The sequence below is a fragment of the Rhipicephalus sanguineus genome, chromosome 3 (genome assembly GCF_013339695.2).
Source record: "Rhipicephalus sanguineus isolate Rsan-2018 chromosome 3, BIME_Rsan_1.4, whole genome shotgun sequence".
NCBI classification, from domain to species: Eukaryota; Metazoa; Arthropoda; class Arachnida; order Ixodida; family Ixodidae; genus Rhipicephalus; species Rhipicephalus sanguineus.
This window is the reverse complement of record NC_051178.1, coordinates 80,531,119-80,556,585: the sequence shown is the minus strand read 5'-3', so window position 1 is coordinate 80,556,585 and position 25,467 is coordinate 80,531,119. Positions and strand designations below refer to the sequence as shown.

General features: G+C 45.6%; 1 protein-coding gene and 1 non-coding gene across 2 annotated transcripts in view; both read left to right on the top strand.

Moving 5' to 3' along the window:
• The window catches only part of LOC119385613 (uncharacterized phosphotransferase YvkC), a 156,698-nt gene extending 144,940 nt beyond the window's left edge, over positions 1-11,758 (top strand). Inside the window, exons 34-38 of the mRNA XM_049414037.1 lie at positions 5,365-5,414; positions 7,077-7,149; positions 8,935-9,037; positions 9,706-9,780; positions 11,635-11,758. Of these exons, the coding sequence (XP_049269994.1) occupies positions 5,365-5,414; positions 7,077-7,149; positions 8,935-9,037; positions 9,706-9,780; positions 11,635-11,705 (372 nt within the window). The 3' untranslated portion in view covers positions 11,706-11,758. The remainder of the gene's footprint in view (positions 1-5,364; positions 5,415-7,076; positions 7,150-8,934; positions 9,038-9,705; positions 9,781-11,634) is intronic.
• Positions 11,759-25,062: 13,304 nt separating this feature from the next.
• Trnas-cga (transfer RNA serine (anticodon CGA)) lies at positions 25,063-25,135 on the top strand. Its single transcript has one exon. It is a non-coding gene; the product is annotated as a tRNA-Ser (tRNA).
• The last annotated feature ends 332 nt before the right edge of the window (positions 25,136-25,467 follow it).

Genomic DNA, 25,467 nt, shown 5'->3' with positions numbered 1-25,467 from the left:
ACAAGACTAAACAATCACACATCCACAGAGGAATGAAGGGGGCAGACAGGACAATGCGCTACTAGTAACTGAAGTGTAATCAAAACCACAGAAAGATATAAACACACATGACTAAAAAAGCCGCACGTGTTCAACTTCAGTTGTTAGTAGTGTGTCGTTCCGTCCCCTTTGTTGCTATGTGTTTTGATTTCGTTTTCACGTTTTTGTTACCTATGAAAGGAACTCCTGGCTGTTTCACAGTCTCTATATATGTGTGGTCAATTTTTATTCATCCTCATGGCATATCAAGTCCTATAGGGTCCAATGTGCAAAGCGACCAGTCACTATTTACAGGAATTTTTTTATTTAGTGACTGTGATCGCCTAATTGCAAGTTGACGTTGCAGCCATGGTGCTTGGATTATTTTCAATGTGGTAATTATGCGTAAGCCATCAATTGAGGAATTAAGGATGAACTTTTGAGTTACAGATGGCACTAGCTGGCATAAAAACATTGAAGCATGGCTGTACTTGTTATGCATATTAGAAGTATTGGTACATTGCAGTCATGTGATTATGCCGACAAGTTCCCAAGCACACTTCCAGAAATTTACGATGGCTTCCAGGTATCTGTGAGTAAATATGTACAGCAACATATGAAGGCAACCTTGTAATTTTGTGGGCATTGCTGAATGCTTTTATGCACCTTGGTAAGTGGACCTACAGTCAACACCACAGGTCTATTTTGGGCTTTTTTGTAGGAAACTCAACTCCAAAATCATGTGCGACATGTTTTGATGCCATAGGGCAAAGTAATGCAATAGAAAACTGTACAACTGCCTGTCTACACGGTTTCATATTTCTCAAAAGTGATGCTAGCCATATTGTACTAATTAGTTGCCTTCATGTGTAGGCTAACAACAAGTTCCTTGGGTAGCTTATTTTTTTGGATTATACTTACATACTGGCACGGTGAAGTGCACACGTTAGTGCGCATCATGATGAGATTTTACACCCTACTTTCGTATTGCTTTACTGCTGTGAATTATGTATAGTGCTTAGGCTGTACTGTATATGTTGTTCCACGTGTTCAGTTTTGGGAGTAGGTTCTGTGCACGACGATGGAAATATATACCTATATCCTTACATTGACACGAGAACTGCTGCTGTTTTGATTCCAATAAAATGTTGCAACCACTGGTTCTTGTATCAATTGAAGTATGACTACTTGTCGTGCATGCAAATTGAAGAAATGAATTTGTGCTTGCAAAACAAATTGCTGAAACACTGCCTGCTCAATGTAACTGCTTGTGTTTTATTACCAAACACATTGAACAGATAATTCACAGATTATGACACATTGTAGAAGATAGGCAACAGAAAGACAGAAAGTCATCACTGTGTTCTAACGTAGATTGGGTGATCTTTTATCAATAGTAGCATAATTGAAGGTTGCTGTTGTATAAATAAAGTTTAACGTAGTGTGCAGGTGGACGATGAAGTGCACATATGATAGTTTTTCGAGTTTTTGCATATTTGCTACAGTCCTCGTGTTTCTGTGTTACAATTGTGAAATTCTGAATTGCAAACAAGCCAACCTCTCTGCTGCTGTGGTGAAGTAATTCAACAGAACCGTATTTTCTCAAGAACAGCTATTCCATTGAGGAAGAGGGTAATGCTTTTTTTTAATGGGTACTGCATCATCTGTCTGAGGGGAGGGCCAAGTACACATGGACGTTCACAAGCGAGAAGTGCAAGTACATTAACTTTTTTGTTTTGTGGGAGACCTGTCACTGGTAAACTGGGGAGGTTGTCCTTGACCTTGGGGCACGCGTTAGGAATTCGCTTTAACGCGGTGGCGTGATGCTTACCAATAAAAGCTAATTAGTAAGAAATGTAGGTAGTATCCGAGTATGAAAGCAAATAAATACTGAATATGCGTTATAGAGAATCACTGAATGCCGTGCTAAAGCGTGCATTGCGAATAAGCGCTAATTGCGGAAACAGATAAGCGTTCAGCTGCTCAGAAGGCGCTGCTCGCGGCTGTACGCGCGCATTCAACGCACTTTATGTAGGCGCGTTACAATGTCCTTGTAACTCTGGAATTTTCTGCGTGTATAATTTTGATATGCGAACGCAGGCGGTCCGCGCTAAAGGGTGCATTGCGAATAAGCGCTAATTGCGGAAACAGATTTTTGTTCAGCTGCTCAGAGCGCGCTGCTGCCCCTGCGTGCAGCTCGCGGCAGTACGCGCGCATTAAATGCACTTAATGTAGGCGCGTTACAATGTTCTTCTAAGTCGGGCCTCTGCGTGTGTAACTTTCATATGAGAACGCAGGCGGTCTTCGAACCGCTCATAACACGCTGCCGCATCTGGACCCGCGCAGTTCGCGGCTGCAGAAATAACGAAAATTGCTCCACAGCATACGCTCATGGAATGCACATACGTTCGCTCATCTGAAGATACCTTTTTCACGCTGGTATTCAGGAATTTAGCGAGAGCGAAGAGGGCACACGTTTATAATTTTTATAGCGCCACGACACGGTGAACCGGAGAATTCGGAGCCGAGGGTGTTTACGTCGATCGGCTCGGCCTGCATGGCCCCCCCAAATTATGTATTATGTAAACACACGCCGATGGTACAAGAACAGAAGTTCGAAGTTGTGCCGACGGGTTACCAGCCGCTTTGTACATACATTGGTACATATATAAGCCCACGAAAAAAGCAAGCTTGCAAGTGGTGGCGCTGTGGTGTAATGGTTATAGTGCTTGCTTTAAGTGCGTGTGGTCGCGAGTTCGATTCCTGTGTCGTGCGTACTTGTATGCAAATGTCATCGTTGTGCATAAATACCTTGGTGTCCATTTTCTATCATGTCCTAGTGATGAATAGTAGCGGCAATTGGCCGGTAAACGTAATATAGTGCCTAAAATATACTTTTTTTTTTCATTTCGCGACCGCTCTACGGCCTCGTATAAAAGGAGGCTTTAACAGCTCTCAAAAGAAGCAGAAAAACTCTCAATGCGCTCTGTTCAAGCCCCCAAAATGGCTTACATAAAAACACCAACTTTACCTCCAAAAGGAGGCTTTAAAAGCTCTCAAAGGAACCAGAAAAACTTCCAATGCGCTCCGCTCAAGCCCTCAAAATGAGTTCAATAAAAACACAAATTTACCTCCGTAGTTCCGTCTAATCACTCCCTTAAAGGATGTAAATAAAACCTCCTTTTGAACCTCGTTTTGAAGGGGGTTTTGCGTAGTACCTTTTGGATGCACGTTATTCGTCGAGCCCGAAACTCCCTAAAAGGCTCAAACCCGTTTGCAGTGTAGCTTATTGGCAGCCGTGAAAACAACATTAACGCCGTATCTACTTCCTACTTCCTTTAGCCTGTGAGGCACGCAATGAATGTACGGTATACCTACGACACGTTTCTTCCTATCGTTTTCTGCAACCATGCTCGGACTTAACACAATAGACTTCTTTAAACGTTCAGCGACCCTGGCCACTGCATCACGAGAATACCCTACATCTAAAAGACGTGTAACCTGTGCGTTAAAGCTATCACTCATTTTGTGCTCACACGACTTGGTGAGGGCTGATTTAAGGCAAGACATGGCGATACCGTTTTTTACAACCTTCGAGTGCTTCGACGAAAAATTCAACAGCGGTTTCGAAGATCTAGGAGAATAATGCCAGCACACGTGGTTCTTCTGGAACGTTAAGGAAATGTCTAGAAATTGTATTCCATTATTCTGAGGCACCTCTTTAGTAAAGCTCAGCCCACCTCCATTAATTTCAAATTTTTCGCTCACGGAAGTTACCACCTTTTCAAAGTCCTCACTACTACAAAAGATCAAGTAATTGTCCACATAACGAAAAACCTTAATAACCGAATTACCTAAGGCGCCTTCCAAAAGATTGTCAATCTTGCTAAGGTATAAATCACTAAGGACCGGAGCAACCTTAGAACCAATACATATCCCTGATTTCTGCACATAAACGCCTTCCTTCCAACCTACAAGCGTCGACTTTAAATACATGGAAAGGATTTCTAGAAATGCCCCGGTAGAAACACCACATTTATCGGTGAAAACCTTCTGGTGCGCTTGTTCGTTAATACATTCATTAACTCAATTTAACAACTCCTCATGTGGCAAAGAATAATACAGGTCTTCAATATCCATACTAATCAAATGTCTTAACAGTTATCTTCAACGTAGACCGCCACGCGTGCCGGATTGATAGGTTCGCCTGTTGCATGGGTATGCGCAGATAAGTTTTCGTGCCTTCTTTCCTTTTCAGCCATTGTGCGTCTCTTCAGTTGTTAGTCGGCGTTTGTGGTGTCCTGACTTCTTTCTTGTGTCCTTGTTTGCACGCCCTGTCTTTTTAGAATGAATACTTACCAACTAGCTCAGCTCTCTGTTATTCAAATGTGTACTAAGATGTATAAATGAATGAAAGCATTTTTCTTTGCTCAGCTTGTAGCCTTTGCCTGGAGAATGTCTTTCTATCAAAGACCATACACGTCGATTCGCTCACGAAAAACAGATGTTTCCTGCCTTGGCTGTTAAAGGGCCACTGACAGAAATACTCGGGACTCAAGTGATGCTAGCACATTAAAATTTCAGCGACCATTTTTACTGCACCAAACTTCAACAAACCAACTGCTCATCAGGGTCGACTTAATAATATTTCAGGAATGCCCCGGTCCTTTCACGTGTTCGTTTTTACAGCAAATGATGAGTTGATAACATGTACACCTTTGCAATTTTTTAATAACATCGCGCGAGCGTCGAGCCCAGGATATGGTAGTTTCTAATATTGGCGAGAAGCAACAAGATCCGCGATACGACGACAAGCTTCACACCGGCTTTCTGAGCGCATGATAGCACAGATAAGGCTGGTATTGCGTATGATCTCTAAGCAAACGGCGCAGCAGACGGCACTCCATCATGAGTGTGTGCTCTGCATGCACTTGCTCATCATAGGTGAAATCTTGTTACTTTTGTCGCCTATGTTAGGCGCTACCATGTGCAGAGATCAACGCTCGCGCGACATTATTGAAAAATTGCAAGGGTGTGCACCATAAAGTGGCTAAACTGTATTTTGCAATTAAGGCAGAATAACTTGTACTTCAATTTCGTGCTTTGTTATGAGAGATACAAATGCTTAAATAATATGTTTTTGGATTATAGGCACGTCGCTCTCTTTGCAGTGGCTATAACACCCCAGTAACGTAGAAATTTTTATCACATTATGGACAAAAGCAGGGGGTAATTCGCCGTGGGGATGTAGGTATTTTATGGAAAAAGGAAGAATTTAATTTTAATGTTAAAGAACTCTCGTTTTCTATTATTTCTTTCGACAATTTTTTGTTGTCTTTCTTTCAGATTGAACGCATCAAAAGACACATTGAAGGGGACTTCGAAGTGAAAGGCAAGTTCTGTTTATTTTTACCAGTGGCTACTGTCATGCTCTGCGTGAACTATCACTTTTGTGTAACCGAGCGTTACATACGCTGGATGGACGACTGGTTTGTTATTACGGTGTGAATCGGAAATACAAAAAGTACTCAAGTGTTTCAGCGTAAACAGCACCATCAGTTGAAGGGAAAGCGATCTATTATCGTAACTTTCTTTGACATCTATAGAGAACCGGACGCGTTTCTTGTTAGAAAACTTCAAGGGTAGTGAATTTGGAAGTGAGCTTCGAGACACGGTACCTCACATTTTGATTAATCATTTTCAGCGCCTGATGTTTGTCTTTAGATTCAGGGACAATTATTTATTATTCGTCGTCTGGAAACAACGAAAGCGTAGACGAAGTCATTAACTCTAATTTTGATAGGTATTGATGTAACGGCATCAAAAGCGTTCTGTTTATCGCCAAGGAATAAGCCACGGAAGCTTATTTGCGTACGACTCGAATGACGTCGTATAGCTGGAGCTTCTCTAGGCGCTTCTGCTGCCATGGAGAGGCTGTCAAAACTTCTCTCAGTAATCTGTCCATATGCTTGTCAAAGGTGAGCTGTAGCTTTCACCTGTAGGAAAAATTGCTCGCACACCTACTCGCACGTAGTTCTTCTTTTTTTGCACACCTCAGTGATCAGCTATATGTAATAACCCTCTCTTCTATGACTAAAATAAAAGGTTGTATATAGCGGTGAAGGAGCTAGGCATTCACCAGTGGGACGCTCTCTTGGTGCGAAGCGCGAGTGCTATTTGCGAGCTGTTGGCGCCTAGGCTATTGTACTGCTTTCGCTGTACCGGCTTTCTACCTGCTACCCGACGTTGATCAATAAACCACCTTCCAAAGTGGTGGAGCAGACAGGCTACTTAAACCTAGATCTCCGACGCCGGACGCTGCCCACCTCCCCGACAATGCTTGATCAGATTACCGAGCGAGGCACCGCCCAGGAAAGCACGGCCCAATCTCCACTGGTCATCGTTCCTACTAGCCAGCACCTACACCGCTTTGGAAAGGGGCTTATTAATCGACTTCGGGTAGCAGGCAGGAAGCCGGCACAGCGAAAACAGTCCAACAGGCTCTGCGCCAACAGCTCGCGAACAACGCTCGCCCTTCACACCAAGAGAGCGTGCCACTGGTGAATGCCTTGCTCCTTAACCACTGAATGGTGATTATCTTCTTATTACACATGTTACACCGAGAGTAAAGGCCACCTGAACATAGCCCATCGAAGAAGAGCCGCCCTAAAAGAGGTGTAGATGCTTTGAGTAATACTGGGAACAAATGGACCATATTTGTATTCCTTTATTGTAAACGAAAAAAAAAACGTTCATTATGAACACGTTAAACTAATGATGAATTTCGGCACATCGCTGCAGGCGACCGACAATATAAGGAAACACGAAAAGGGATCTTGACTCACAGTATAAAAGGCGGCAAACGGGGTGTCATGCCCAAAGTCACTGTAGGGATAAAATCACAAAATATCATTACGATTGAGTACGGTGTTTCCGAGAAATCCTACTACAAAATATCTACTATAAAACAGGGATTATTTCAAGTGCGCTATACCAAAATGTCCAAAAATGATGTCTAAGATTATGTTTGCCGCACGGCATTCCTTCTCTGCAGGAAGTCCGATGTCTCAGGGCGTTGTTGAAGGCAAAGCTCGCGTGGTGCCGTCGTTTGAAGAGGCCCACCTTATTCAGGTAACACGAGAACAACACCTCAATGCGCAATGCTACTGATCGAGCATAATATTAATGGGAACTAACAGACAATTATGCCACGAAAGAATAAGAGATGTTATTTGCAGTAAATTTGATATAATTGTGAAGAAAGTAAAGCGGGCGAAAAGATAACTTGCCGCCGGAAGGGACTGAACCTGCAACTTTCTAATCACGCGTTATTAGAAGGTCGCAGGTTCGGTCTCTGCCGGCGGCAAGTTATATTTCCGTCCAGTTTACTTTTTTCACATTTATATCATAATTACTACAAATAACGTCCCCTATACTTTCCTTGGCATTATTGTCTGTTAGTTCTCATTAATATTGTGTCTAACAAAGAAAACACGAGCCCTTAAACTTCCCCATCTCTCCTTCATTCATAGCGAGGGTCTTGTTGTGGCAGGCTCAATGTCTTCAGGTAGCATGCGAGGGATTATGGGTCAGCTGCCAAATCTTAAAACGTTCACGTGCTACGTGACGCCAACAGGCAAAAAAAAAGTTTTCTACACTTGCCGCCATGGCTGCGATCGGCGCTGACTAACACAGAATGCACAGATATACCCTGTGAAGTAGATGGAGGGATGGCCGGTTCATTAAGTTTGTGTGTAACAAAGAAAAAAACGAACCCTTAAAATTCCCTTCTTCCCTTGATCGAACATAAATTATGCTGAGATACGTTCGTAATATGATCACCCTAAGGCTATTGTAGTTTCGAAAATATAGGTACTGTGGAATAAAATTTTGTTATTGTAAGAAATACGCTAACGGGAAAGGTATCGACCGTGCCAAAGGTATAATGTCCTCAAGATGTTGCGACAAGCCACGGCGTGGAATGCGATCCTGACTACTGTGAGAAGCACTCTATTGTTGTAAGTAGCATTTAATAGACGCAAGTAAAATGGCAATGGGTGTAGTTGCACTACAGTTTTAACTTGTAAATCAGGTGCAGATATGTTCACCCAATATTTTCTCAAATATTGAGCGCATATTTGAAAATTTTCAATGTGGCAATATATTGACTAGAATAGCGGATCGACTAGATACTGCTGCAGTGCTAATGGTTTAGAACGAAAGGTATAAAAATAAATATTCTGTTCTTTTGTCTCAAATTACGCCATGGTTTCCGTGAAACTATTCCGGGCAGCGTAGTCCAACACGGATATGTCTAATCTGAAAGAGAGCAAGCGATAGCTGAACATAATCGTAATTCAGTATATTGGCCCACGCTGTACATTTCGATGCACGGCGGTTAACTTAACTGCTACTGTATATTTTCCCACATTTGCACAACTCTGTCACTGTAATGCTTACTAAATAGTCTGTGGCGTAGTAATGCGTTTACTGCAGCTTACTTCCGAAGCGCAAATCGGTGCACCAGCTACCGCACATCTTCCTCGTATTGCTTCAGATTGAACGCCGTCTCTAAGAAGCATGTGCCAAAAATATGCCTTAGAAAGCGCAGCGTTTAATATATCAAAAGTGAATGCATGCTTTCTCAACAGACCACACGTAATATATTGCTATATGCTTCGCATCGAATTTCCAAGTGGGTGTTACAACTGTTGGCTACTGAAAATAAATTGATATAGCGTGGTTCGGTGTATGCGGGTATACGACCGCATCAAGATAATCGCCACGTTTGCCCATAAGAGAGAACGAAAATTGTGACTCTTTTGCTGTTCGGTTTTAAGCAACTGCGAGAGACGATACATACCCTATGCTTCCTCGAAAAACACGCACCCTGAACCAATATTTTCGCATGCGCAGAAGGGCGAGATACTCATAACGAATGCCACCGACACCGGTTGGACGCCGTACTTCCCGCTCTTGGCTGGAGTCGTCACTGAAATTGGAGGCCCGCTATCTCATGGTAAGTTCTGCATAAGCACGAAACACGTGCATCTTCAAATGATGTCAGCGCTATAGACTACAATGTTATTTGGCAAGTTGTTTTCAGAGGAATAGATTCTTCATTGGCCTTAGCAAATAAGGAAGAATTTAGGGGGAAACAGACAGAGTGAGCACTGCCGCGTTGTTACGTTGTACCGGTAGTCTAACCTGCGAGGCTCGTAAACTTGGCGCGTGCGCAGTGGTGACAACCGGAAACGGCAAAGGCAACACGGTAACGCTGTGATAAGACCATCATACCGCGAGGCTGTATGCAAGCAACGCTTCAGCGAAGCGCAAACGCACGGCACAATCACACGCGCGCACACCCACACATGCAGGCACCTAACACGTACAGCGCTCACTTCCAACTATTTATTCATCGCATGAATGCTTGAAATATGTATATATCATGTGGCACGTGTGGATGTGAGCGCGTGGGAATGCTCCGTGTGTTTGCGCTCAAATATTTTTGAAATGGTTTGCCAACTAGCCCAGCAACAAGTTATTTTACTTCAGCGAAGCGGAGTCTTCTTTAAAGACCGTGTGAAACTCACTCTGTTGGCATGCGCTCCCTTACCACGTAACTATAGTCATTCACACAACAGCTGCGACAAGAGATAGCAACAGTTGTTATCGCATTCCTTGCAGGTGCTGTCGTCGCTCGTGAGTACGGCCTCCCATGCATCGTCGGGGTCGAAGGCATCACCACGATGCTTTCCACCGGTGCGTACCTTCGCTTCGTTGGAATAGCCTCTTCGTGTTGTTTCCCGCAAGCATAAGCACAATTTCTAAGATCTTTAACCATGTACTGCGCAGTGTACGTCTGTCAGGGTTGCCAGGTTTGGCTACTTTGCGCCACTTTGGCTACTTTTTAAATGCGAAGCATCTCTTGCTCGGAGGTATGTCCCGCGGCGTTGGCCTTGGCGTCCGCATTAACACTAAGCATGCACAACTCTCCTCCTTCCCTCTCTCCAACAGCTGCGCGTTACTCTCTTTACTTCTCTCCCAGCACCTGCTTGCGCTTCTCCTGCGTTCTCACTTCTGCTCTCGCGGCGTATGCGCTGCTCTCCTCCTCTAGTCTCCTCTCCTTCAAGTGTGAATATAAAGCGGGTAAAGCGCTGAGCGCGTTGTCCAGCGCTTGCTTCGGTTGACTCCTCTGAAATGCGGGCTCGACATGCAAAAATTCTCTCCTGCGCAACGCTGCGATGAGCACCAGCGCATGCCCGTCCCCTCTTCCCTCCTACGCTGCCCCCCTCACGCGCGCCTGTCGACCGCGTTCCCCGCTCGCCCTGTGAGAATTAACGGCTAGGCTAGAGGAAAGACACGACGCGCGTAGTGTTCCTCTTCGCGTTCCACGACGCGAGGTCGGTAGCATGCCCAGCGAACGCCAACAGAACGCGATCGTGCAAGTGCTCCGGCTTCGCATCGCCTCATGGTCCCCTTTAGCGGAAAATGGTGTAATTTTTTTGGACCGCTCGCGGCAGGAAAAACGTCTTGGCTACTTGAGTAGTTTTTGGCTGCTTCTTTGGTGCCTCGATATGAAACAAATTGTTGCTATCTTGTGACGTCGTAGCCGTGCCGTTCGATTGTGTGGTGTGAAAACATGGGTACCAAGGCGTGTTTCCAGGTCCCAAAAGGCCCTTACATTACAAAAAGACTTATAGATAAGTGTCTGGGACTCGGGGAGAAAACTGTTTTATGGCGACTCATTTTGCAGGCCACCTATTGCTGAACATAAATTTAAACGGCAAACAGCGTTGCCAATGCAAAGCTCGACGCTAAACGCTAAAATCGGGAAGTGCGTGAGCTTCAAGAAGCACTTGTATTGGCCACATGTGTTTCCTTCTACAAATGAGGAGGGTGGAAGCAGACCACTTGTGAAACGCACACGATCGCATATCTGGCAGTTGTATTTTTGATTACGCAATTTCCCGCAAGTTTACGGGAATGTAAATGTAGAAGAAAGGCAGGTTGGCGCGATGAAAGCTTTTGGCACGGGCCTTTATATACATGGGAGAGTAAAAAGTGCACAGTGACAGTGTTATTAAAGAAAGTGTTGCACCCACATGGTGTGCCGATCTCGCATGTTTCAGCCCATTGCAGGTCAGGTGGGTGCAATCCTTTCTCTAATAACACTGTCATTATAATGAAGAACAAATAAAGAATGGTTCGGGACCTCGCGGATGCCTTTTTTATCAAAATGATGGGTGAAGATTTTGCATCTGAACCGTCCGTACGTTTGTTAGATTGCAAGCCACACATTATCAGCAACTTATTACACGTGGCATAGAATACTGCTCTCGCATGCTGTGGTTTTTCGCGTGTTCCCCTTCGTTGAACAAACTTTAGTTGTTAGACAGTGCTAGCCCTGTGTGTTTTCTCTGTGTCTTCTGCTGCTTACGCGCTGGTGTTTGTAATTAGGTAGCGGAATATGGTAGTGAAAAAAGAAAAACAGAAAATTGTACACTAACAAAACATAATACAACAAAATAGCAATGCGAATGACCATAGTCTATACTTGCGTTAGATACTCATCTACATGATGAGCTAGCGTTCATTCTTTTTTTTTCCTTTCAGGCGACTATGTACAGCTGGATGGCAACAAAGGCTTACTGCGTAAAATTGCGGCGCCTGCAGCCGAAGACTGAGAAGGCACTCCTCCAACAAATAGAACTGTAGAAATAACTCGCGCGCGATTGAATAAAGAGTGTCGGTTTATAATAGAATAGATGAAATGACGGCACTCTTTAGGAATTTTCCCGGCCAGAGGCTGTGGGCCATGCGGATGATGTCAATAAGAAACTGAAAAAAAAAAGTTAAGGCATCTTCGCACAAATGGTGCCAAGCCTGAAGAAAGTGCGGAGCTGGGCAGCCTTCTTTGTTTCTCTTTGGTTCTCTCTTTCTTTCTTGAACTATTTACCAGTGTTTTCTGTCTTTTTTCCTGTCTTTATTTCTATTTTTCTTCCTATGTTTTTCCTTTCTTTCTCTCTCTTTCTATTTCTTGATTGCTTCCTCTTTTTTGTTCTATTTTTATACGTTGTTTTGCCTGCGTTACGCCAAGCGACGACAGCATACGACAACATACGACATCCCGGGCCCCTAAAGTTCTCCGCACCTAATGTCATCATCAAGGTGCTCGAAGAACAAGAGAAAGAAGACTTCTCCTTGGCGCGAGCGTGCGCTCAATTTGTGGCGTGCCCTTGTAATCCAGCTGCCTGGAGGCTTGTGACTATAGTTCACTATACTTGTGACAGAGGACGGGTTGAGGCTGGGAGTCCTGCACCATGTTGGCTTATATGGATCGGGTGTCCGCGCTAAGCTGGGCGTTAGCTATGCTATCATCATCAAGGCGCCCATAGAACAAGAAGAAGGAGAAGGCTTCTCCTTGACACGAGCGCGCACTCAATATGCTACAGATGGCTATGCTATATGTGGTCTTGCCTGCGTTACGCCAAGCGATGACAGCGTACGACAGCATACGACAGCACGAGCCCCTACAGTGCGCTCCACTTCAAACTAAACAAAACAAACACAGGCTGTTTCCTAAGGTAACACTGGAGATTCCAGTTCGAACTAGAGACGCATCGCAGGCACTTACATTACAACCGTGGCTAAGGTTGTTAGATAAAATACGTGCAAGTCATCCATCATCGCCTACAAAAGTTGCATTCAGCAAAAATTGTTACCCGTGTGCTCTTTTAGCCATCTTTGATTTAACCACGTTAGCCTCAGTATGGGCGGCTGGAGGCAGAATTACTCGGAGTTACCATGACGCTGCCGCAAGCTGATTATGAGTGACGGTTGCAGGCACGACAAAGGGTGGGTATTACCCACAACGAGACCGGAAAGAAAGAACTTCATTTGAAGAGGCTATACTGGGTGTTTGAATAAATGTGACCGAAAATCGACAAAAATCGGGAAAATGAGATAATTTCACGCTGCCTTCATAATTGAATCTCTGCGGCGGCAGACATCTAAACATGACTAGAGACGATAATCACAGCATTAATTAGAAAAAAATAAATAAAATGAAAAACTTTTTGATTAGAGAGCACACGTGGTCGGGTCATATGGGAGGATCGAAGGCCTTACTGCGGAGAGCGCATTATCGCTTCGAGATTTCCGAAAAATGGCATTTGGCAATTCTAGCGGAGTGGTGAAATGATGCCGGATTCGGCGGCGAAAGCGAGCATGATGTGTCGGCGTGGGCAACTAGCGGACGACGAGAGTGATGTCATTGTTTCTGATAGTAATTGCAGTGATGTTAGTTTTTCCGCGTTTGTTAGCCCACGTGCTCCATGCATGCTATAAGCGGAATCGCAGCCCGCACACCGACGAAACGAAGTACATCGATGGTTGATATTCTGTACTGATTCTGTAAGTCTAGGAAGATATGGCAGTAGCACTCTTCAGCGTTTCGGTTTCGATTCGCCGGCGAAATTTGTCAGATCTCACCATTACGCTAAAATTGACAGAGGCTGCTTTTCGGAAATCTCAAAGCGGCAACAGGCACTTCGCAGGAAGAGCTCAGATTACCCTGCTGTCCCAACCAGCTTTCTCAACTAATTAAAAAAGTCACAGTTTCGCCGCAACGGCGAAGCAATGAATGCGATAGCAACAAATTGGAATGTAACGCGAAGAACGGAAAGCAGCTCGAAATTGCCAGCGCGTCTCTCGAGCCCAAAGGACGCACGAAAAGAACGCACACAGGACGAGCGCAAACTATCATGCATCACAGCTCGATACTTGAAGCGCACTGCTGAAACATAAAGCAGGACGCACGAAACGAACGAACAGGTACACACAGGACAATAACTACTTCTGTGACGACTGGTTTCATTTTCGCGTTATACCGATTCCTATGACCGAGGGATCAGCCATCTTTTGAACAAATTTATAGCCGGGGTGGCCGCATTTTGCATTTGGGAAGCAAGCTTAAACACCGGCGCGTTGAAATTTCCGCGCATGTTAATAACTGAAACTTGTTTCCAGTCTGCAGCTGCGGTGGCGCCTGTAAGTTTTCAGGCAAAATTGAGAAACATTTATTGGTTGGCTTCGCAGTTTGAGAAAATATCTGGTGAGGTGCATGGATACTGTCTTTCTCATTTCAAGATTCGTCGTTGTCGTTCTAGTAATTAAGTTTATTTTTTTCATCCAGCAGATTTAACAAACCCACGCACCTGCAGTGCAGCCGTTGGAATAGGTAGAAAATATGGCCTCCATTCAAGAGCACCAGATCACTTATTACTAGAGGCCGGATTTATAGGCACTAAAAAAAGCTCGTTTTAGGAGCCAAAAATAGGCAGGCAAAACAACATTTTAGGCTTCCAAAATAGTAAATATAGGCACAATAAATTTTCACATAAATGCAAATAATTTGAAACGAAGACGTGCGCGAGTTCTATCTACTAAAGGAAAACAAAAATATTATTGCTTAGGATGGCACAAAGGCGTTTAACAGTTAAACATAGCCGTGCAATGTGCCGTGTCCCGTAGGGTTCGCAGAACACGGTCTCTCCCGTGTTCTGCACTGTGAGTCAAGATTCCACTGTCGAATAAACACATTCCTGGGTGTCTTCTCGGCATGACTGAGAAGGGCTGAGCACGAGCAGATAGCCAGATCGCTAAAACATCAGAATGGAGGGATTCCCCCTATTGGCCGGGCCAATTTCTCCCCTGCCCGTGAATCACTGGCGTAGCCAGGAGGGAGAGAGTGGTTCAACAGCCCCTCCCCCAGCTGAAACTTTTCAGTTTTGGATGTTTATATATGCACGGATGCATATAAGCGCACTCACGAGCGTATACATAGAGTACGGTTGAAACACGATCCCCTCCCCCCCACTCCCTTCAGAAAAAGTTTCTGGCTACGCTAATGCAGTAAACACCATACAAATTAACTTACAAAAACAAAATCCGCATGCATGTCACATTTTCCTTTCTTTTTTTGCTCTTCACTCTCGTTTCTGCTGATGGCTCTCTACGGTCTCGCATTCGGGAACCGCGTACGCCATGTCTCTGCGGCGGCGAATGTGCGTGTCCCACTTCACGGCTGCTAGCACTTGCTTCCGGGAGTTGGTTGAACTAGAGAACTAGGTTGAATCCCGTAGTTTCGAACAGTCAGTGTTGCGCGGTAGCATGAATAACGCTCTTAAACTGCTCCCGGGAGCGCAACTTGAGGCTAAATAGTGTTAATACAAGCACCAATATTGAAAATAGGCATTTATAGGCATTTGTGAGCATTTAGGCACAAACGCCAAAAATAGGCATTGATAGGCACTATAAAAACACTATAAAAGCCCTCCTTAACCTCTAATTCATGCTCATATATCAAAGTGGCGCGATAGGAGCGCAAGGAAAAAAAATAGGCATGTGCCTAAAATCCGGTCTCTACTTATTACTTATTGAAATCAAGGGCCTTGCAAACGTCTAGAATACACACTGCACAAACACAAGCCGCTCGTGTCCTCGTGATCGTCGCGCAGGTCTGTTGCATCAGCCGCTTCCTTTTCCGCTCGTTGTTCGTGCACCCAACGACGGCGCAGTGTGCCACCCGGACGATTGTTGCACTGCCGTTCCGAGTATGCGGCAAGCAAGCTCCTGAGTCCGCTACCTTCTAACAGCTCTGAAAGCACTGACTCAAGCGAACCCGCGACGCAAGCACGGCTATCACCTCCCGCCATCAGCAGCCTCCGCCGTCGTCTGCACCAGCAGGCGGTGCCTGGTGTCGAGAGTAGCGGCGCGGCTGACACTCGCGCTACGATGCTAAGAAAAAGCTGGTCTATATACGCCACATAGAGTGTTTTACAATTACCTCAAGGGAAAACTGCAACTGCGAGCTGTTGTAAGCATGGGAATGCTGGGATATGTGAGATTCGGACTTGGCTCGGATTGGCATCGTTCAAGAAGAGCCCGGACACCTCGAAGATGCGTCTATGGCTTCAACGCGTTACTTGCGTCAAAATGGTCGATTTCGTACTGAAAGAGCACGTAGTAAGCTCTTTCTCTTTTATCATTACACAGAAGCAAGTTTTATTTAACATTGAAAACTTCTGCGTTGATGTGCAATTTTATGAAGCGAAAAACGTAATGAACGGCCGCTACACTTGGAAGGCAGACGACAATGCCAGTGTTCACTCTGCGACTGTTTGTCGTCTGTTTCTTTCTTTCTCCATTTGGTTATGGTGTACAAGTCAGTGGACTTTTATTCTAGAATATAATGCGCGAGAATAAGACCCGTTTGTAAAAGTTTTGTTTTGGAGAAGCTTTATTTGCGCAGTCGTATCCGCTTTTTAGCCGAAGCCTCTCTCAACACCAGCCAACATAAGCCTCGCAGACACATAAACTGTTATTCCCATCACGGCAACGGTGCCCCTTAAGAAACTCGCGTAAACGGTGGCGCCAGATTTCGCTCTAGCTTTTATTGTGAGAAACTCCACGGTACGCCATAATTCTTCCTTTTGCGAATCGGCGAAAGGCCCGCTACGCGTTCGTTAGGCAACAGGCGAACATGCAGCTGCTCTCTTTGTTGATGTTTTTGCTGATGATGATGAATAAATATGTCTGAGTGCTTTGTAAAGGGTGGCCCTTTAAAACACCTACTCGTTGCGCAATTCACATGCTCTGACGCCTGGCGCGATCCTACGCTTCTGCCACGCAATGTTTCATGCGTTAAAGGGACAGTAAAGGCAAATATTAAGTCGACGTTAATTGTGGAAATAACGGTCCAGTAACCTCGTAGTGCTATTTTTGTGCCAAGGAAGTGCTTATTTTGAAATAAAATCACGTTTTTTTGGTCCGCATCGCGTTAGCGCACTTCAAATCTCCCGCCTGAAAGCGGTGTTTCACACGTCACTGCTGCCATGCCCAACGTTGCCCGCCTTTAGTGCGCGGTGGCATGCACTGGCGGCGTGCGCCATTCGGGCATCCGGCAACATCACATGCATGCAGCATTTTGTCGAACTTTCTCCCAGAGCGACTTTCACTAGCGCGCAAAACACACGCGGCAGTACGCGATATCGAAAGTACCACTGAAACGCGACCGCGTGCGCGAAGCAGGGTGCCGGGCGAAGCGCAGTTCGATAAAAACGGAACCTTTCAACCAGGCGCGCCGTTCCCCATGGCAACGCCAAACAGATTCTTTTTTCCATGAATCAAACAGAAACGAACAAACAGCATTTCATTACGTCTCTTGATGGACGGAGGGTTCTTTTTTTTATTGCAGCTAGTTTGATTACGAGTGATTAATTGTAGTCGAACTTTCTCACGTCATCGGTATCACTTCCAAAATGTCCCACTCGTGTCGCTCATCCTGTGATGCATTTAGCTTAATTTCTCTGTAAGTAGGGCACTGCTGTTGATAATATTGCCGTTTTAGACGTTGTCATACATTGAGCTTTCACTCTGACATAAATTGTTATTTGCCTTTAGTGTCCCTTTAAGGAGACTTCTCCCAGTATATGACATTCATATAGTGGTTTTCCCTTTTTTCTTTGTCAGATCCAGTCAATGGAGTGGCTCTGTGGCAGAACACCTGCTTGCCACGCAGAAGTCCTGGGTCCGACTCTTACTCGAGCCGAAGATTGTTATTTTTTATTTTATTTGCATCTTTCTCGATTTCTCGCTCTCGGACAACGCTAATTTTTCGCGCACAACCAACGACGCCGACGCCGACGCCGAAACCGGGATTACTACGAAAGGAGCTCGTTAACGCTGTCGCGTTAATGTTCCAACAAAACTCATCAGCCTCCTCGCTAGCATTTAAAGGGGTGGTGCCACCATGTTTGTGGCTTGCGCGTTCTTTGCTGTAAGCGTTTCCTATAGCTCCAGGAAGCATGATGCACGTACCAAGATTCATGTATTCACGCTAAATAATTTAATATCGCCTTTTGATGTGGACAACTTTCGGTTTTGGTTTCTGGGCGCCGAGGTTGGGCAGTGACGTAGAAGTGTAGGAGGCTTGGTCACGTGACCACACAAGGCTGTGACGCACTTAGCCAGCAAGCGATCGAAACTGGGCGAGTGATGTAGCAACCGATGCTTTGCCGGTATTATAGTGAACTAGAATATATTCTAGTTCACTACAGCCGGTACGTACGTTGCGGAGGTGGCGGAGGTCCAGAGGTCACTCACGTCACTACAGCAGGTCTGGTGTGACGTCACTACAACTTTCGTTGCCCATCCTACAGATCTACGTCAGTGTTGGAGCGCTAGCGATGGGTTTTGATCGGGAGAATGGGCATTTAGGTACACTTTGGAAGTGAATTAAAATATATTCCAAACGTTTGCTGTGTCCGACCCTTCGTGTGGAGTGTCCTTGCATACAGAGGAAACCCACAACATGCTTGTTATAGCCTCGAAATTTGATGGAACCACCCCTTTAAGCTATTGATCGACAAAGGCTGGGCTCTATTCCTATGTCTGTGGCGCCATCTCGTCGTGGCGACCAGAAAAATTTATTGACTCCAAGATCCGGTGTCGTGTGTCAGGCCTGCAGCACTGATAGTTCATGACGGCAACTCGGGTCGCGCGATCCTCCTAATCAGATGGTTCTTCTGAGCTCATTCAAACTGCGATAGTGGGTCACTTAATGGCTAATGCAAGTAGGTACAGTCGGTGATAGTGACTCCTTCAGGGCAAAGAGCGAAATTGCCAGGTCAGATATTTTCTTTGCTGCATTTGTAGAATATACAAAGTGAGATGAAATTAACACAGCGGCACTTGATTACTGGAGGCCGGATTTTTATGCACTAAAAAAGCCCGTTTTAGGCGCCAAAAATAGGCAGGCAAAACAACGCTTCAGGCTTCCAAGATAGTAAATGTAGGCACAATAAATTTTCACATAAATGCAAATAATTTGAAACGAACACGTGCGCGAGCTCTATCTACGAAAGGAAAACAAAATGTCACTGCTTAAGATGGCACACAGGTGTTAAACAGTTGAACGTAGCCGTGCAATGTGCTTTGTCCCTCACAGTTCGCACAGCACGGTCTCTTTCTGCACGGTGAGTCAAGATTCCACTGTCGATCCAACACACTCCTGGATGTCTTCTCGGCATGACTTAAAGGGCATGCAGTGCACGAGCAGATAGACAGATAGATAAAACACCAGAAGGGAGGGATTCCTCCTATTGTCCGGGTCGAATCGCGTAGAGCCAATTTCTCCCCTCGCAGTGAATCACTGGTGTAGCCAGGGGGGAGAGGAGGTTCACCCCCTCCCCCCCCCCCCCCCCCCCCAGAACCTTTTTTTGCATGCGTATATATGCACGCATGCATACAAGCGCACTCACGAACATGCGTAGAGTATGGTTGAAACCCGCCTCCTCCCCCCCTCCCTTCCGGAAAAAAATTTCTGGCTACGCTGATGCAGTGAACACCTTACAAGTTAACTTACAAAACAAAAGCCGCGTGCACATCATATTTTCCTTTCTTTTTTTGCTCTTCACTCTCCTTTCTGCTCCACGGTCTCGCATTCGCGAACCGCGCACGCCATGTCTCTGCGGCGGCGAATGTGCGTGTCCCACTTCACGGCTGCTAGCAGTTGTTTCCGGGAGTTGGTTGAACTACAGGACTAGGTTGAACCCCATAGTTTCGAACATTCAGTGTTGCGCGCTAGCGTGAATAACGCTCTCAAACTGCTCCCGGGAGCGCAACTTGAGGCTAAATAGTGTTAATACAAGCACCAATTTCGAAAATAGGCATTTATAGGCATTTGTGAGCATTTAGGTACGTACAAACGCCAAAAATAGGCATTTATAGGCACTATGAAAACACTATAACAGCCCTTCTTAACCTCTAATTCATGCTCACATATCAAAGTGGCGCGATAGGAGAGCAAGGAACAAAATAGGCATTTGCCTAAAATCCGGTCTCTATTGATTACTTTCAATTAATTCCTAAGTTATTCTGACTGTCACTTCCTACTGTATGAACTACATTTCTGAAAAAAAAAAGAATTGCAATCACACTGGGCTACATATGTGATGGCTATTGCACTGGGCTACGAAAATATCGTCTCAGAAGGCTGCAATGTGAAAAAAGCAGGGACAAATTCACCAGTTTACCAATAAGAAATTCATTATAATACGCGCCAACAGATTCGTTGGTTTCTTTCTTTGAGGACAAACAGGTAGCTAACTTCTTTGAAGATCGTCGCATTTCGGGAACTACGCTTCGGAGAGCGGGCATCACACATGGAGTGGGCTCTACCCACAGACTACACATGGTATGGTTTGTGGGTAGAGCGCGGTACGGATTTATTAATTCATTAATTGAACGCTCTACATTCAATGCGCTGAAGCGCGCATGGTATGATTCCAAGCAGCGTCCCCTGCTAGATCCTCGCTATAACTACACGCTATTCAGCCAGAAATATTTGAACCATTTACAGTGTCTTCTTTTATTCAATCTCACGAAGAAGCGGGTCATGAGAAAAGCCATCCCGCGTAAGGGCAATCAAGGGACGTGTGCTTCAGGCGCCGGCATACCAAGCCGCTGAATCCTCTGTGTACTAAAATGTCCGCCATAAAGCGATATGAAAAGCGACGACACCCTTCTGTTGTCTCCGTCGGCCAAGACCCCCTCCACCTTCAAAAAAAAAACAACAACGAAAAACAGTGCCTTTGACCTCCCTTTAGAGGTCAAAGGCATCGTTGTACTTATACAATACTGGTTTAATTTTTACAGGACACTCTACAAGGGGATGTGATGACCGATCTGTCAAAAAATTCGGCAGATCCCACGCCTTGTTGGAATCAGTTTGATGCGAAGCAGTCAGCAAGTACTTTTATGCTGTATTTTATGGCTTTGGGCCAAGCGTTGCCAGGTGGGTCGACGTGTTTTTGAAAGTGTAGTAGCTGTGTGCACATCGTGGTATTACCAGGCCCGTCGACAACACTGGCGTTTAGAGGGTAACTTATGGTGCGACGTAACATCGCCCTAACGATAGAGTACGTACGTCAGTGTTATCGAAACTAAGTGCACTTTATGGTGCAATCATGTGACTATCATACGTAACTTTCGTTATATTCCTCCGGGGTCGAGTAATGTTTCAATATAGCTTGCTGAATCATAGGAATGCAAGTGTGATGTTTATTAGACTGCTATGAAAACGAAGCCAACACTGGAACCACCAACGTTAATCTGATATGACGCCTGTATCGTAGGAGTACATATGTAGGGTTTATTGTTTTCTTGTAAAATTAGCCAGCACCACAACCACAATTGACGTTGCACCGGCATTACGCCTGCATAGGGTGTTTTTCCAAAGCAGTTTCTAAACCTGGCGTGGCTCTGTGTAGTATAGCCGACTGCCACGCATAATGCTTGGGTTCGATTCCTGCTTTGACCCTAATTTTTATTTGCATTCGTCGGATAAACGCGACCGGTGTTAGTTTTTCTTAACACTCTCGCAATTATATTACCAATGCCTGTTCTCGCCATTCCTTGGTATAGATATACAGTGAAACCTCGGTGATACGAATGTCGCGGGACCACCAAAAATATTCGTATCATCCGAAATTCGTATCACCAGAAAGCATGCAAAATTAGCATGTGACAAAATACAGCTGGCGTACATTTTCATTTATTGTTTTTCAGGGCCGCAGCAACGTCAGGAAGAACACTGAATGATTGTCAGTTAAGTTTTAGATGGCGGTAATCATACCAGCACTCGTAAATATATGGCCCGTACGCGCGTATTTAATTATTGAACCCGGTGGGTTGTGACCCGCGACAGCTGTAGCCCCTACCAAATTTAGTTTATTTTTTTTGCATCACACCGGAGTACTGCAGCGAAAGTAAAAAAAGAAGTGCTTTGACGCGATTAATCAAGGCCACAAAATTACAGAACCACGCTCCTGTGTTATGATTTTGTTATCGCGGAGGTGTTGGGGACGTTTTTTGGGAGATTTACGGCCGTGCCCGCACAAGTTCGACCTCAACGGTCGCGCATGTTGATGTTGTGATGCCTGACTCCTTCGCCAAGACCGTCCTCGCCTTCTTTCGGTCCTCGTCCACCTTTCATAGGCTGTCTGATGCACAAGGCAGGCACGTGTAAACACAGTAAAACGTCCTAGGTAATATGAACGCGAAGGCACACGGAGGCATATAAGAGCCTCAAAGATTCGCGCACACAATCTCGGAGGCCGTGACGCGTCTCTGAAGGTTTATTCCGATCTTAAGAAAACTGTTTTTCTTACACCGTGATTCTGACAATTTCGCGGTGTGGCGCTCAAGCCCACACTTGCGTTCCCGCCCTCGCACGTCCTTGGCGCGTCTTCCGCCACAGCGCGGACAGCACCTCTTCGCACCTGGGCCGTAGCGTACGTTCGTACGAAACGTCGCTGGATGAAAATCGGTTCGCAACAGCCGTACTCCATTACATTGCAGGCCAATGAGCCTTGGCCGGGACCAACGAAAAATTCGTATCACCTCGAAATTCGTATGAGCAGTGATCGTATCACCGAGGTTTCACTGTAAACTGTGAATCACCTGTGGCGCATACCCGCGTGCCGCGGCCCGTGGTAAATGGGTATGTGCCACACGTGTCTGGAGGAAAGGGTTTGACGACGTACTCGACAGGATGACTACTCCTGGAGCAATCATGAAACAAAAACAGATATCGAAGCACGGTAAGCTACACGGCCTTTAGAGGATGCAAAGCAGACAAATTTTAGTTTCCGATATACAGTCGAAACACGATCTAACGAAGTGATCAGGACACTCGAATTATTTCGTTAAATCTGCAAGTTCGTAAACTCGAGAAATCAATTTTTAGGCTCCTCGAAATCTAAAATTATAACGTAGCAACAACCAAAAGCTACCAGGCCATGGTTCTTGCCATCAGTCTACTCGTGCGCGTGTGAAAAGTCCACGAGGGTGGCACGTGAACGGCCCTGACATGGAGCCTCCCATGTCACTCGGACAAATAGGGGGCATCATGTCCGGGCGATGCAGGCCAGAAAGAGGGTTACGTGAAGCAATGACGTGAAGGATATGCGGAGATGCGGCGAACGAATGAAGTGATTGTGCGAACAGCCGAGTCAGAAAGTTTCCAGGAGGCGATTGATGCCATGAAATCACGAAACTAATCCAGCAACCGGGGCCCGAGAGCGCTACCGACTGACGAGTCCATTGCCCCCATGTATGGGTGCGGCGTCTAGCCTCGTCAAACTAAAGCTAGGGCCGTGGGTAAGGCGCCTAGACGTTTTAATGCGATAGCGTTAGTGCACACGTTAAAAGAAAAATTCGTCTCTGCGAAATTGGAAGGAGATCAACGCTTTTTTACTCGGCTATTTCTGGGAAACTTCGTTAAATCGGATTTCGTGGCCAAGCTATAGATCGTTAATTCGGGTTGGTGATAACACAGAGCCCTATAGGTATTTGCTGGGGAATCGAAATTTCTTCGTTAGATTGGGAACTTCGTGAAATAGGGTTTCGCTATATCGAGTTTTAACTGTATGCAATAATACAAATTTATAACTTACTTGACACTGGTAAACTGTTCACGAGAGCTTCGCAATGTGTCTAACTGGCAGGTTACGCTGTGATTGACAAAGATTTGTAACGCAGCAATTTCCTTCGCTTTAGACTTATTATGAAGTTTAGTTTGCGCATTTCTGATATGTTTCATTTTTAGTTAGCCGACTGTAATGTCGATGGTCTCGTTTTCTGAAAATTCACTGTTTTAAACAACTTGTATACAAACAAAACTATTTACCTTTTTCCCAACCTTCACCTTCATTCTCTCTTCTCGTAATAAAAGATTACCGAAAGGTCAACGAAGAAAATTCCATTAGTCTCAACCAATTTTTTATGACCCATTCGTAGGTTGGTGGAACGCAAGAACGACCGTTTACATCATAAATGCAAAAAACTGCTGCGCATGCTTAGACAATCCTCGCGAACTAAATTAATCGTCCGCGAGCATCCACGCAAGTATATCCAATCTGGTTTCGAAAGTCGCCGAAGACATCCAATACCGACTGACAAGGACGTGGTCCTTCAGTTCAAGGTACTTCAACGAACCAAACATACAGAAACTGAGCAGTTAAATTATAAAGAGCAAGCCATAAGGAGACAGCGGCCCACCCTTGCGGGTGAGTTACTCCGTGATGTTTTCGCCGTGCAGTCACGGCGGCAGTCGCGGACGGTGGTTCAGGACGAACTGCCGCGGCACCTCGCTACACGCTAGACGGATGAACGCCCCCGAACTTTCACCACCAGCGTCCTCCATCTAGCGCTCGTGCAGAGCTCGCCAGATCACACGGCTTTAACCCGCGCTTCTACGGTCATTGTTGGCAGACAACACCACATCAGCCACGGTCTCCCGGCGTAACGAGGACGCACCCTGCAAGGCCGTTGTTCATCCTAGAGGCTGAACATGGTCAGGGTACGGGCCCGCCCGCCTCCCACCGCTGAGCCGAGTGCTTTGGTATGACTCGATCACAGCTTTGGTGGTGAATTAGTCCATTTAGGGACTATAAATCACTTTCAGTTCTGAATAATAATGAGCACTAACAGACAATAATGCCAAGGAAAGTATAGGGGATGTTTTTAGTAGTAAGTATAAAGTAAATGTAAAGAAAGAAAAATGGACGAAAAGATAGCTTGCCGCGGGCAGGGACCAAACCTGCGACCTTCGAATAACGTGTCCGATGCACTACCAACTGAGCTACCGCGGTGGCCATTCCTCCGTCCACTTTATAGGGTATATATGTTCATTTAAATGTGGGAGCGTCAGTCAGCGCCGCCAGTAGCCATGACGGCGAGTGTGGAACTCTCTTTTTCTGCCTGTTGGCGTCACGTAGCACGTGAACTTATTACGAGCTGGAAGATGAGCAATAATCCCTCGCAGCTGCCAGCTCGTAATAAGTTCACGTGCTACGTGACGCCAACAGGCAGAAAAAGAGTGTTCCACACTCGCCGTCATGGCTACTGGCGGCGCTGACTGACGCTCCCACGTTTAAATGAACATATGTACCCTATAAAGTGGACGGAGGGATGGCCGCCGCGGTAGCTCAGTTGCTAGAGCATCGGACGCGATATTCGAAGGTCGCAGGTTCGGTCCCTGCCCGCGGCAAACTATCTTTTTGTCCACTTTTCTTTCTTCACATTTACCTTACACTTACTACTGTTAAGCTGTTTATTGGACGGCACTCGGCGACAATGCACTATGGCGACAGTCAAGGCAAAAGCACGGCCTCCAAGCGCGAGCGGTGTTTAGAAGAGGACGACCCACTAGGAGCCGCTGGAGAGCGCAACCGTTAAGCAGTACCAATTGCTTCGCCACAATTACCCCGGGTACGAAAAGGGAGCCGTCCGGCGACCTAACAGCTCGTTACTATATATGAGTGGGTCATAGTAGGCCTTGAGGCGCTCCACGTTGACTATGTCGCGCCCTCGACGGCGCAT